At 60.2% G+C, this 12,735-nt stretch overlaps 1 protein-coding gene across 3 annotated transcripts in view; it reads left to right on the forward strand.

Annotated features, from left to right (window-relative positions):
- TUBGCP6 (tubulin gamma complex associated protein 6) overlaps positions 1-12,698 on the forward strand; it is a 33,079-nt gene extending 20,381 nt beyond the window's left edge. For 2 of the 3 annotated variants that reach the window (XM_003905741.5, XM_017945437.3), the window contains exons 4-25: positions 1,416-1,589; positions 2,853-2,974; positions 3,802-3,880; positions 4,039-4,148; positions 4,577-4,668; positions 4,767-4,906; positions 5,013-5,162; positions 6,329-6,410; positions 6,500-6,588; positions 6,660-6,775; positions 8,270-8,408; positions 8,700-8,774; positions 8,956-10,252; positions 10,491-10,534; positions 10,700-10,844; positions 10,972-11,140; positions 11,213-11,354; positions 11,504-11,698; positions 11,775-11,907; positions 11,986-12,199; positions 12,271-12,470; positions 12,560-12,698. In XM_003905741.5, the coding sequence (XP_003905790.4) occupies positions 1,416-1,589; positions 2,853-2,974; positions 3,802-3,880; positions 4,039-4,148; positions 4,577-4,668; positions 4,767-4,906; positions 5,013-5,162; positions 6,329-6,410; positions 6,500-6,588; positions 6,660-6,775; positions 8,270-8,408; positions 8,700-8,774; positions 8,956-10,252; positions 10,491-10,534; positions 10,700-10,844; positions 10,972-11,140; positions 11,213-11,354; positions 11,504-11,698; positions 11,775-11,907; positions 11,986-12,199; positions 12,271-12,470; positions 12,560-12,651 (3,999 nt within the window). In that variant the 3' untranslated portion in view covers positions 12,652-12,698. The remainder of the gene's footprint in view (positions 1-1,415; positions 1,590-2,852; positions 2,975-3,801; positions 3,881-4,038; positions 4,149-4,576; positions 4,669-4,766; positions 4,907-5,012; positions 5,163-6,328; positions 6,411-6,499; positions 6,589-6,659; positions 6,776-8,269; positions 8,409-8,699; positions 8,775-8,955; positions 10,253-10,490; positions 10,535-10,699; positions 10,845-10,971; positions 11,141-11,212; positions 11,355-11,503; positions 11,699-11,774; positions 11,908-11,985; positions 12,200-12,270; positions 12,471-12,559) is intronic. The other variant, XR_001892338.3, reaches the window with a different exon arrangement.
- Positions 12,699-12,735: the final 37 nt, after the last annotated feature.

Raw genomic sequence — 12,735 nt, forward strand, 5'->3', positions numbered from 1 at the left:
AACTTCGAGAGAACATGGCGGCGCACTCGGGGCCTCCAGCCTCACTTTATTTATACTCCATAAACCTCATGTGGCAGAAAGAATGCAATACAAAACAAACTCTTTTCCCACATAACCTTCTACTCAGTACCTTGTTTTCTATATTCTTTATCTACCGCCTTCTTGGCCTCAGGGAGTTCATTAAAGTTAGGTTGGAGATGCTGTCCTTGAGCCTATCTATTCTCAGCATACTGTTTTCAAAGGCCCCTGCAAAGATGGTCTTGATCTCCTGACCTCGTGATGCGCCGGCCTTGGCCTCCCAAAGTGCGGGAATTAGAGGCAAGAGCCACCACACCCAGCCTAGAGATGTCTGTGTGTTTTTTTGTTTTTTTTTTTTTTTTGAGACGGAGTCTCACTCTGTCGCCCAGGCTGGAGTGCAGTGGCACAATCTCAGCTCACTGCAACCTCCGCCTCCCACATTCAACGATTCTCTTGCCTCAGCCTCCTGAGTAGCTGGGACTACAGGTACACACCACCATGCCCGGCTAATTTTTGTGTTTTTAGTAGAGACGGGGCTTTGCCATGTTGGCCAGGCTCATCACGAACTCCTGACCTGAAGTGATCCACCCGCCTTGGCCTCCTGAAGTGCTGGGATTACAGGCGTGAGCCACCATGCCTGGCCTAATTTAAAATTTTTGTAGAGATGGGGGTCTTGCTATGTTGCCCAGGCTGGTCTCAGACTCCTGGGCTCAAGTGATCCTCCTGCCTCAGCCTCCCAAAGTGCTGGGATTATATGTGTGAGCCACTGTGCTTGGCCTAACAGCTCTTTTTAAAATATCTCTTTAGGATATACACAGTGCTGTTGTGATTTAGTATCTTGTTTCCTTGTGATGTGGGATCTCTCTTTTCCTTTCTAACGTGCGTATTTGCAGCTGTAACCTCCCTCCTGGCTTCTGCTGCACCCCGTTCGTTTCGGTTGTCATGAGCCCTCTACTGGGGGTCTCCACTCTCTGGTTACAAACACATTGCGGGGAATGTGCTGTGGCGAGTCTTTGTGCATCTTCCATCGTTTCCGCTGTTTCATCCCGAAGAGTTGAATGAGCGGGTCTCACGGCAAACATGTTTTATAGCTTCTGCCCTAGGAGGCTGTCTATGTACTTGTGTCCTGTGGAAGGTGTTCTGTTGTTTCCTACCCTTTTCTACACTTGGCATTTTAAACATGTATTTTTCAGTGTGGTGAGAATTTGTGCCTTGTTTTGGTTTGTATGTTTTTGTCCCTCAGTGTAGGAGTTCTGGGTGTGCCTTCTGGGCATTTGCTTTTGGGTCCTGGGGGCACTCTAGGTGGTGTGGGGTTGGGTGCAAGGGTGGAGGGAGATGGCACCTTCTTGGGGGTCTGGGTGCCTGGCCTCTGAGCAGTGTCCTCTACCCCTGTGCAGCCGGCCCAGACCTTTGTGGTGAAGCGGGGTGTCCACGTGTCGGGAGCGTCTCCCGAGAGCATCAGCAGCCTGCTCTCGGAGGTGGCCGAGTATGGGACCTGCTACACGCGCCTGAGTCACTTCTCTCTGCAGCCGGTCCTGGACTCTTCGTACAGCAAGGGCCTCGTGTTCCAGGTACGGCCTCTGCCTCGTGGCTGTCACACATCCTTGTGAGAACGGTGCACACGACCTGGAAAAGAGAATCTCAGAAGTCCTTCTGCAGGACCAGACAGTCTAAACCTTTTCTTTCCTTGCTAACATCTGAAACCCGATAGTGGCTCGTGAGGGATGGGTCAGTGAAGATGTTTTACCTCACTGGAAACTTGGGGCAGATGCGTGTGGGCCCTGGGGTGTGTGGGAGGCAGGTGCAGCCAGCATTCGGGGCATGCGAGGCAGGAAAGGCGTTAGTGGGGCTCTTGCCGCCTGCTCCCCAGTGGGCCCGGCACATTGTGGATGACTGACACTGCCCGGCCGTCGTGTTGGGTGAATTTACATTGCTGGGCGTTCTGAGCCAAGTCTGGCTCCGGAAGCCGCTCTTTGGTGAGTCTTGAAGCTGGCTCATATGCTGAGTAGAGACCCATGGGACAGAGGCTGCACCTTGATTGGGAGAGAATAGGCAGGCGGATGATGGGTAATTTGGGGGCTGAGAGGAGGGTGTTGGGAAGGTGGGCAGAGAGCACTGGAGGAGCCAGACGGCGCAGCCTTCTTCAACTGTTGCTGCCACAGCAGGGGCTGTAGGGTGGGGTGATGTGGTGAGGTTTAGGTTTTAGACGGGCTGTGGAGGTGGGCATGGTGGGAGCTGCATGGGACGGGGAGAGCTTCTAGGCAGAGGCTCAGCCCTGGGGGACTTGAGGGCTGGAGATGGTGGAGAAGGGGGCAGAGCAGGGACACTGAGAAGGGCTGGACTGTGGTTCCCGCTCATCTGGCAGGCATGGCCAGGCGGGTTCTGGGGTGGGTGGACTGAGATTGGTCCAGGGTGCGCCTGTCTTGGTGTGACCTGCAGGGCCTGCTGCTGTGGCACTGCCCAGGATGCTGGTGCCACTGAGACCACTGTGGTCCGAGCAGACGCAGCTCTCACAGCACTAGTGTCTGTGCACAGAGCACAGCCGCCATTTCCCCCCTCACCCCTCAACCCCTATGCCACGCCCCTGGGGCAGCTGGTCTCAGATGAGAGGAAGGGTTGGTGGGGGGGCCACAGCTTCTGGCTTCTTGTGGACGGGCCACATTTCCACCTGGTACAGTGGTGGGACGTGGCTCACAGAGGCCCATTGCTTGGAAATGGAGCCCAGAGCTGAGGCAGGAAACAAAGCGCTGTGCCCAGTACTGGTGCCCCTCAGGCCCTGGTCACACCTGCGTCCATGTGCTTGGCCGCCCTCCTCCCAGCCTCTTTGCCCACAGGCCTTCACCAGTGGCCTGAGGAGGTACCTGCAGTATTACCGGGCCTGCGTCCTTTCCACTTCGCCCACCCTGAGCCTCCTCACCATTGGTTTTCTCTTCAAGAAACTGGGCCGGCAGCTCAGGTGAGCCTCAGCATGGCGACTGAGCAGGGGACTTTGCAGGAGTGGCATGGAGCTTGCTGGGTGATGGAGGGTTTGCTCTGCTTCCTGGCAAGGAGGGCCTGTGAGAACAGCCCTCAGCAGGTGACTGGACGGCCCTTGGCTGGCCGAGTTCACCAGGTGCCAGGCAGAGTGGGTGTGTCTGCCATGGGCCTACCACAGCTGGCCCCATCCAGGCCCTCCAGGCCTGGTGGCTCCTGCCTAATTGGCACACAGGGTCCCTAGGGATGTGGCTTCTGGTACACACAAGCTGGTTACTGAGCCACCAGGCTGGGGAGCTACTGGCAAGTGCTGTCGGACAAGGAAGAGTGAGGAGTTGGGCGTTGGGAGCAGTGGGAGAGGCGACCTTCCAGGCAGAGGAGCAGAATGTGGCAGCCCTGAGGAGACCCAAGGGCTGAGACACCGTGGGGCAGGGGAGCCTGGGCTGTGAAGGCGCGAGTTGTGGCAGGTGCTTGGTGCCACTGTGTGGATGGGAGGGGCTCTCAGGTGCAGCCCCCGGAAGTGGGAGGATCAGGGTGATTGGTGTGTTGGCCAGAGCCTGGGAGGGAGGGGCCTGTTGGGTGTGGGTACTTCAGTGGGTCTGTGTGGACAGTGCAGTGGCCCAGGGCTGGGCACAAGTCCTCCAGGGAGCCCATTTCTGGGTCGTTGGGGTGCATGTGGTTTTTAAAGCCTGCATCTGAAGTCAGTTGCTCCAGGGAGCATGAAGATACATGGAGATTTTGCTCATGATCTGATCCAGGCCTGGGGACCCTGAGCCCGGTCACCTGGTCTGATCCTGCCTCTGGGTCTAGGTACCTGGCCGAGCTCTGTGGCGTTGGTGCTGTGCTCCCAGGCACCTGCGGAGGAGGCCCCAGGGCTGCGTTTCCCACCGTGAGTTGTGCGTCCCTGCCGAGTGTGTCAGCCTGGCGGGTTCCAGGAAAGGGGGCGACTGAGCGTGTCCCTGGGGGGCTGCTGCCGGCAGGGCTGCATCTGACTCCCAGGGCTGGGTGCACTGAGCTGCCCCCCCCCGCCCCCTTTGTGGTCTGCAGGGTGTGAAGCTGCTATCCTACCTCTACCAGGAGGCGCTGCACAACTGCAGCAACGAGCACTACCCTGTGCTGCTGTCCCTGTTGAAGACCAGCTGCGAGCCCTACACCCGGTGGGCGGTGGGCGGGGGGCTGGGCGGGCATGCACTCCCACCAGACAGACATTTGAGAGCAGTCCCTTGTCAGACACCTGCTGAATGTGGGGATCACACAGGAAGGAGAGGGCAGGATAGGTGGCCTGGGCAGGAACCCCCAACCCCCCACCCCAACCCCACTCCACAGCCCCTACCCTGCCCCCACTCCATTCCACTCCTCATGGATGGCCACACCCCCCTCACTCCTTGCTGACGGCCACACCCCACCCCACCCCTCACTGACGGCCACGCCCCACCCCGCCCCTTACAGCCTCGCCCCACCCCGCCCCTTACTGACGGCCACGCCCCACCCCGCCCCTTACGGCCTCGCCCCACCCTGCCCCTCACTGCCGGCCCCACCTGCCTCTCTGCTGACCGTGCCTACCCCTGCTGCTCCCCGATTGCAGGTTCATCCACGACTGGGTGTACAGCGGCGTGTTCAGAGACGCTTATGGCGAGTTCATGATTCAGGTGAACCACGAGTACCTCAGCTTCCGAGGTAGGTGGCAGCTGGTTGCGGGGGCAGGGGTCCGTGCCTGTGGGCCTGGGTTCAGGGCCACGGCCATGCCGGCCACCCTGGTGTTCGCCCCACCTTAGATAAGTCGTACTGGACACATGGCTACGTGCTCATCTCCAAAGAGGTGGAGGACTGTGTTCCCGTGTTTCTGAAGCACATTGCCCACGACGTGTACGTCTGCGGGAAGACCATTAACCTGCTGAAGCTCTGCTGCCCCCGGGTGAGGAGGGGCTCACGTATGGGGAGGGGAGGGGCCAGTCTTCCCCGGGGCTGAGTCTGAGACTGGGGCTGAATGCTGGTGGCTGTGCCTACATCGCCTTTGGCAGCATTACCTCTGTTGGTCCGACGTCCCCGTTCCCCGGATCTCGGTGATTTTCTCCCTCGAGGAGTTGAAGGAGATTGAGAAGGACTGTGCCGTCTACGTCGGGCGCATGGAGAGGGTGGCCCGCCACAGCTCTGTCAGCAAGGAGGAGAAGGTGCGTGGCACCACGGGTCTCGGGGGCTTTCTTTGCCCCACCTCTGCTTCCTGGGGTCTCAGGTTGGTGGGGTGGACCGTGAGGGCTGTGCAAGATGGGGGCCTCCCTTCTGGCATTTTCTGTCCTGGCGGTGGCCGGGGTGGGTGCCAAGGGGGAGCTGAGACGAATATCCTGGAGCCAGATGCCAGGCAGGGGCTCTATTCTCTCCTCCTGGGTTTGGGTGGCTCAGCCTGAAGCCCAGGTTTTGCTGGCGTGGGAAACTATGCTGGGGCTTCCCCTGGGCCCGCCGGCTGTGGACAGACAGTCCTGGCTGCACTCCAGGGCGGCAGGGCCTGTGGTCCTGTACTCAGATGGCCTTTGCAAGTCCCCCTTCTGCTGGGAAGGGACAGTGTGTCAGGGACGAGCCACGCCTCTCCTGTGTCCTCTGGGAGGGGCTCGGTAGTACAGTCAGTGCCATTCCGAGGAACACCGTTTCTGGCCCAGTGCCTGGTGGGCAGCAGGGATACCTGGGCAGGGGCAGGCCTATGAGGCTGAGTGGGGAAGCCCCCTTTCTTAGGCCCCTTGGTTTCCTTCCAGGGTAGGCACACACAGCCTGGGGTCCTCAGCCCCAGATGTCTCTGTGAGAGCTGGTCAGCTCCCGCCCATGGCCTGGAGCCAGCTTTGCCACTGCTGAGAGCCTGGGGGTGGGGGAGGGGTGGCGGGGGGGGGTGTCCTGCCATCACCTGGTCCCTCCCCGAACCCTTGGACCATGTGTCTCCCCTGCCGGCCCTGAGTCCACAGGTGTCCTGGGCATCCTAGGTGAGGGGTCAGAGGATTAGGTTTTTTTTTCTTTGAGACAGGGTCTCACTGTGTGGGCCAGGAGGCTGGAGTGCAGTGGCTCGAACATGGCTCACTGCAGCCTCCACCTCCCAGGCTCAAGAGATCCTCCTGCCTCAACTCCCCCCACCCCCCGCCCCCCAAATAGTTGATACTACAGGCGCCCGTCACCACACCTGGCTAATTTTTGTATTTTTAGTAGAGGTGGAGTTTTGCTATGTTGTCCAGGCGGGTCTCAAACTCCTAAGCTCAGGTGATCTACCCACCTTGGCCTCCCAAAGTGCCAGGATTACAGGCGTGAGCCACTGCGCCTGGCCAGGATGCTTTGTTTAACCAGTTGTCTTTCTCAGGAATTACGTATGGAAATTGCAAAACAAGGATTAATTGCTCATGCCCGGGAAGCAGCATCCAGGGTCCTGAGTGCACTGAGTGGTGAGTGGCCCCAAGTCCTCCCTTCTGCAGTTTCGGGGTCCTTGCTGGGGCCTCCTTGTGACATTGCACCCCTTACTGTCCCTATGTAGACCGGCAGATGTCAGAACGGATGGCCTTGGACGCCCGAAAGCGCGAGCAGTTTCAGAGGCTGAAAGAACAGTTTGTGAAGGACCAGGAGGTGGGTAGGACCTGTCCCTGCGGGGTCAGGCCCGTGAGTCCTGATTTCACAGGCCAGGCTGTGTTTTATAGCGACGCCAGGCGGCCAGGCAGGAGGAGCTGGATGATGACTTCAGCTACGCCCGTGAGCTCCGAGACAGGGAAAGGAGGCTGAAGTCCCTGGAGGAGGAGCTGGAGAGGAAGGCGAGGTAGGGCAGCCGGGGCTCCGGTGCAGTGTGGCAGGGGCCCCGTAGCTCTGGCTTAATCTTACTGATGATTTTACTTTTTTTGAAAACCTTCAAGCAACATTAAGGTAGAAAGGCCAATATGCTGAACCCAGAGTGGCTATGGCCATTCTGCCATATCCAGGTGTCCTTAGCCGTCCTGCATGTTGTCTTGTGGGTAGTTTGTATGGATTAGGGTCCAGGCGAGGCCTGCATATTGTTTGGGGTCCTGTCTCTATCTTCTTTCTAAACATCCCCCCTTATTTATTTTTAAGTCTGTTATTGGTCTGAGACAGGGCTTTTTTTTTTTTTTTTTTTTTGAAACGGAGTCTCGCTCTGTCACCCAGGCTGCAGTGCAGTGGCACAATCTCTGCTCACTGTAACCTCTGCCTCCCAGGTTCAAGCAATTCTCTTGCCTCAGCCTCCCAAGTAGCTGGGATTACAGGTGCCTGCCACCACATCCAGCTAATTTTTTGTATTTTTAGTAGAGATGGGGTTTCACCATGTTGGCCAGGCTGATCTCAAACTCCTGACCTCAGGTGATCCACCTGCCTCGGCCTCCCAAAGTGCTGGGATTACAGGCGCAAACCACTGCGCTTGGCCGAGACAGAGTGTTTGTCCCACTCGGCATCTGAGTCTGTCTCCCTGTGCTGTCATCAGCCTGTCCCTAGGCTGAGTAGTGCTGGAGCCTTCAAGGGGCTGTTCGGGGTTTTGGAGAGAGCCTCTTATGGGAGGGGCTGGCCGCTTCCTGCTCAGCGCCACGCAATGCTGTTGTCCCAACCTTAGATCTGTTTATGGAGCCCCTGAAGGATATGTATGGAGGGGTGCACGTGCCTGTGTGCAAGCACGTCTGTGTATGCGTTTATGCATGCGTACCTGTTCACGTATGTCAGTCGAGACTGTCCTGTTAACACATGGATAAAACTAGGCCTAGACACTATGTCTCTGGCCTGTGGCAGCCAAATTAGAGCTGGCCAGTCCAGGTTTGAGCCCAGTTGCCTGCTGGTGAGAAGCTCAAAATCATGGGGCACAGTGAGGCAGGCTTTGAGTTCAGCAAATAAAGCGTTTGTGTTGGTTTTGCCTCACGTGCTTTTTTGCATTAGTCTTCAGTTCTCAGCTTTGTACCTGTAGAAGGGGAAAAGGCCTTACGTCTTCGGGGCCTGGGGCCCTCAGCCTCCTGCTCACCCCTTGCTTCAGGCCACACAGGATCTCATTCCGCTATTCATCCAGCAGACGTTGCTGAGCCCTGGCTGGGCACCGACTCACCAGGGTCTCCCAGCCTGGCAGGTGGAAGGGCCTGCCTGGTGCTGCCCTGCAGGTGCTGTGAGGGTCCAGAGCTATCAGCCCCTGGTAGGGGGAGACTGGGGGGCAAGGGCCCACTGGGGCCTCTGTTACGGGGAACCATCCTGGCCTGAGAGGCACCAGGTGGATGGGGTGGGGTGACTCTTGTGGCTGTGTCCTCTCTGGGTGTGGCTTCAGGCAGGCGCTGGTCGACCACTACAGCAAGCTCTCTGCAGAGGCAGCTCGTCGGGAGCAGAAGGCGCTGTGGCGAATCCAGAGGCACCGACTGGAGAGTGCACGGCTTCGTTTTCTCTTAGAAGATGAGAAACACATTCAGGTATCTCTGTGGCTTTAGATGGCAGCTCTTTCCCTGGGCTTTGGGGGTCTGGGCACCCCCGAGACTGCACACAGAGCTGTGTGCTCTTCTAGGAGAGGGCTGGTGGCTCTCGTGTTTGCAGCAGAGCACTGTCTCTCTCCCTGCGTGCCACCAAATTGCTTTCTGCAGGCCCAGGGTCCCAGTGGAGCCCAGCACAAGCCTTGTCTGGTTCAGTACACACGGCTGCCATGGGCAGTAGGGGCCGTGCTTGACTCCAGCTCTGCTGGTCACCCCTCTGGCTTGAATTTACAGGAGATGCTGAAAGCAATGTCTGAGGCTCACCAGCCCCAGGAGCCGCCAGACGTCCTCGTGAGCGTGCACCCCCAGGTGAGCGGTGGAGCGGAACCCAGGGTGCCCTAGCTCTGAGCCAGGGGTGCCGGGCCTGGTGGTTTCCCCATAGCCCTGGGCACCTCATGTCGGTCATGGCTGCACAGCTGAACTTGGGGGACAGTTCGAGGGCTGGGGGAGCCTGAGACCAGACTGGGTCTTGATGTCACTTGTGTTTCAGGTTGCATCTCCGGGCCCTGAGGACCCAGAGGGAGACCAAGGCTGTGATGCTGGGCCTGCGGAGCAACACTCAGCTGCCTGGGATGGCCGGAACAGGCCAGGCCTGCCGACCCCACAGTCCCTTAAGCCTCTAGCAATGGGGGCTGGTGGCACAGGGCTGCAGCAGGCGGAGGCCGGACCCTTCTCTGACAGCCTCAGCATTGGAGACTTCCTACCTGTGGGCCCAGGGGCTGAGCAGTCCGTGCAGACTGGCATGGTCCCTCTCCTGGAGGCAGCGCTGCAGACCATCAACTTGGACCTGCCCCCCTCAGCTCCTGGGGAGGCAACCGCAGCAGCCAGCACTCAGCCTTCCAGGCCACAGGAGTATGACTTTAGTACTGTCCTGAGGCCAGCTGTGGCCGCTTCACCTGCACCAGGACCCCTGCAGGCTGCAGAGTGCAACTTGGGAAGCTCAGGGCCACAGCTGTGGGAGGACAGTTGTGGGAAGCTGGATGCCTGTGGCTCCACCTTGCAGGTGGCTCTGTCCCCCTCACACCCACCCAGGCGTGCCGCTCTGAAGGAGGGGAGCAGCCAGCCCGCAGAGCAGCTCTTCGGGCATGAGTCAGGAGGTGGTCTTCCCACAGGGGGCTGTGCTTCTGAAACAGCTCTTACCCGGCCACAGTGGAACATCCACGGGCACGTGTCTGACGCCAGCATCGGGGTCGGGGAGAACGTGTCAGAAGTGGCTCCCACCCGGCCACGGTGGAACACCCATGGACACGTGTCCGACGCCAGCATCAGGGTCGGGGAGAACGTGTCGGACGTGGCTCCCACCCGGCCACGGTGGAACACCCATGGACACGTGTCTGACGCCAGCATCATCTTGGGGGAGCCTGTGTGGGACGTGGTTCCCACCCGGCCACGGTGGAACACCCACAGACACGTGTCTGACGCCAGCATCAGCTTCGGGGAGCCTGTGTCGGACGTGGTTTCCACCCGGCCACGGTGGAACACCCATGCACCCGTCCCTCCGCCCCACATGATGCTGGGGGCTGTCTCACCAGAAGCTGAGCCCAACACACCCAGGCCCCAACAGAGCCCCGCTGGCCACACGTCCCAGTCAGCGCTCAGCCTGGGAGCACAGAGCACTGTGCTGGACTGTGGGTCACGGCTGCCTGTAGAAGTGGGGCCATCTCTGTCCTCCCTCAGCTCAGGCTGCGGGGAGGAGAGCATCAGCATCAGGGAGAACGTGTCAGACATGGCTCCCACCCAGCCATGGTCGCCCAACACCCCGGGAGACGGCGTCTCTGAAGAACTAGGTGAGAGTAGGGTGGCTGGTGGCCAGGATTGGGACTGTGGGACCCACACAGCCTGGGAGGTAGGCAGGCGGTGAGGTTGGTGGCATGTGAAGCTCCCCTCAGGCCTCCTTTGCCAGCCAGGACCTGGGCTGCTGTTTGGGGAACATGGGAGGGGCTGCTTGAGCCGGGAGCGGCTCTGCTCCATCCCCTTCACAGGCGCTCGGCCCTGACACCCTCTTGTCCACTTGTGTCCACACAGGCCCTGGGAGGAGCGGGGACACTGAGGAGCCTCTGAACTCACAGGTTAGGTGGATGCAGCCTGGGGGGTCCCACAGCAGGCAGGGAGGCTCCGTCCCTCCAGGTTATCACACGGGTGGGTCCCACATGCGGTTTTCCTTTTTTTGGCTCAAGCTGGGAGTTGCGGAAGCGTGTGGTGGGGAGGTGGTTCTGAGGCTGGTGTTTTGTTAGGAAAACGCAGCTGCCCAGAGCAGCCCAGGCCCTGGTGAGGAGGCGGCAGTGGCGGCGGAGGCTCAGGGCGGTGAGCAGGCCTACCTGGCAGGCCTGGCAGGGCAGTACCACTTGGAGCGGTACCCGGACAGTTACGAGTCCATGTGTGAGTGCAGCAGCTACTGCTGGCAGGGAGCCCTGGGCTGGCCGGTTCCCAGCACTTGCTCCATCTGCTGTGGGCGGGGGTGGAGCCCTGGGCCACCAGTTCCCAGTATGTGCTCCATCTCCTGCAGCTGAGCCACCCATCGCTCACCTTTTGCGCCCTGTGCTTCCCCGGGCCTTCGCCTTTCCCGTGGACCCCCAGGTCCAGTCTGCCGCGGATGAGACTGCCGTGCAGCTGAGCGAGTTGCTGACGCTGCCCGTGCTCATGAAGCACTCCATCACGGCACCATTGGCCGCCCAGTGAGTGCCCCCGCCCCAGCCTGCCCACCCAGCCCGTCCTGGCCCGCCCTGACTCCAGCTCCCTCCTGCCAGCATCTCCTTGGTGAACAAGGCTGCCGTCGACTACTTCTTTGTGGAGCTGCACCTGGAGGCACACTATGAGGCGCTGCGGCACTTCCTGCTGATGGAGGACGGCGAGTTCGCCCAGTCCCTCAGCGACCTCCTCTTTGAGAAGGTGACCTCCGGACATGGAGTGGGGCCAGTGGTAGAGGGGAGGCCGTGGGAAAGGGCAGACTGGTTGCAGGCCCACAGCCCCATGGGGCGCCAGTGAGTGCCAGGCATGTGCTTGGGATTCCTGGGGACACTGGTCCCTTTTCTGCCCAGCTTGGGGCCGGGCAGACACCCGGGGAGCTGCTCAACCCGCTGGTGCTGAACTCCGTGCTGAGCAAGGCCCTGCAGTGCAGCCTGCATGGGGACACCCCGCACGCCTCCAACCTCTCCCTCGCCCTCAAGTACCTGCCCGAGGTGTTTGCCCCCAACGCCCCAGATGTGCTCAGCTGCCTGGAGCTCAGGTACAAGGTCAGCAGCAGCCCCGGCCACGGGGATGGGACAGGGGCTGCCCGTGGGACACCTGCTGAGCCATGTGTCCCTGTAGGTGGACTGGCCGCTCAATGTTGTCATCACTGAGGGCTGCCTGAGCAAGTACAGCGGCGTCTTCTCCTTCCTGCTGCAGCTGAAGCTCATGATGTGGGCGCTCAAGGATATCTGCTTCCACCTCAAGCGCACAGGTGAGGCCCCACCGGAGCTCGGCGCCCCACACCCCTGGCTTGAGGCCGGGCTCACCTCTGCCCTCTGCCCTCTGCCAGCCCTGCTGAGCCACATGGCCAGCTCCGTGCAGTTCCGCCAGCTGCAGCTGTTCAAGCATGAAATGCAGCACTTCGTCAAGGTCATCCAGGGCTACATCGCCAACCAGATCCTGCACGTCACCTGGTGCGAGTTCAGGGCCAGGCTGGCCACCGTGAGCGACCTGGAGGAGATCCAGCGTGCACACGCAGAGTACCTGCACAAGGCCGTCTTCAGGTGAGGCCCGGGCAGCGGCTGCGTCCCTGTGGTCGCGGCTGAGCCCACCCAGCAGCACTGCCTCCCCGCAGGGGCCTGCTCACGGAGAAGGCGGCGCCTGTCATGAACGTCATCCACAGCATCTTCAGCCTCGTGCTCAAGTTCCGCAGCCAGCTCATCTCCCAAGCCTGGGGCCCCGCTGGGGGCCCGCGGGGTGCAGAGCACCCCAACTTTGCACTCATGCAGCAGTCCTACAACACCTTCAAGTACTACTCCCACTTTCTCTTCAAAGGTGAGGCCCACCCTGGCTGGGAGGGCTGTGGGGGGGCAGGGCGGGGCTCCCACCATGGGCAGAAGCCTGAGCGGCTCACGGGTCCCTAGTGGTGACCAAGCTGGTGAACCGCGGCTACCAGCCCCACCTGGAGGACTTTCTGCTGCGCATCAACTTCAACAACTACTACCAGGACACCTGAGGCTGCTCTGCGGGGGACATGCACAATAAAGGTGTCCTCAGACCCTGTCTGCATCTCTCTCTCCTGGGCGGGGCTGAGGGCAGG

This window comes from Papio anubis, chromosome 16 (assembly GCF_008728515.1).
Source record: "Papio anubis isolate 15944 chromosome 16, Panubis1.0, whole genome shotgun sequence".
In the NCBI taxonomy this organism is placed as follows: domain Eukaryota; kingdom Metazoa; phylum Chordata; class Mammalia; order Primates; family Cercopithecidae; genus Papio; species Papio anubis.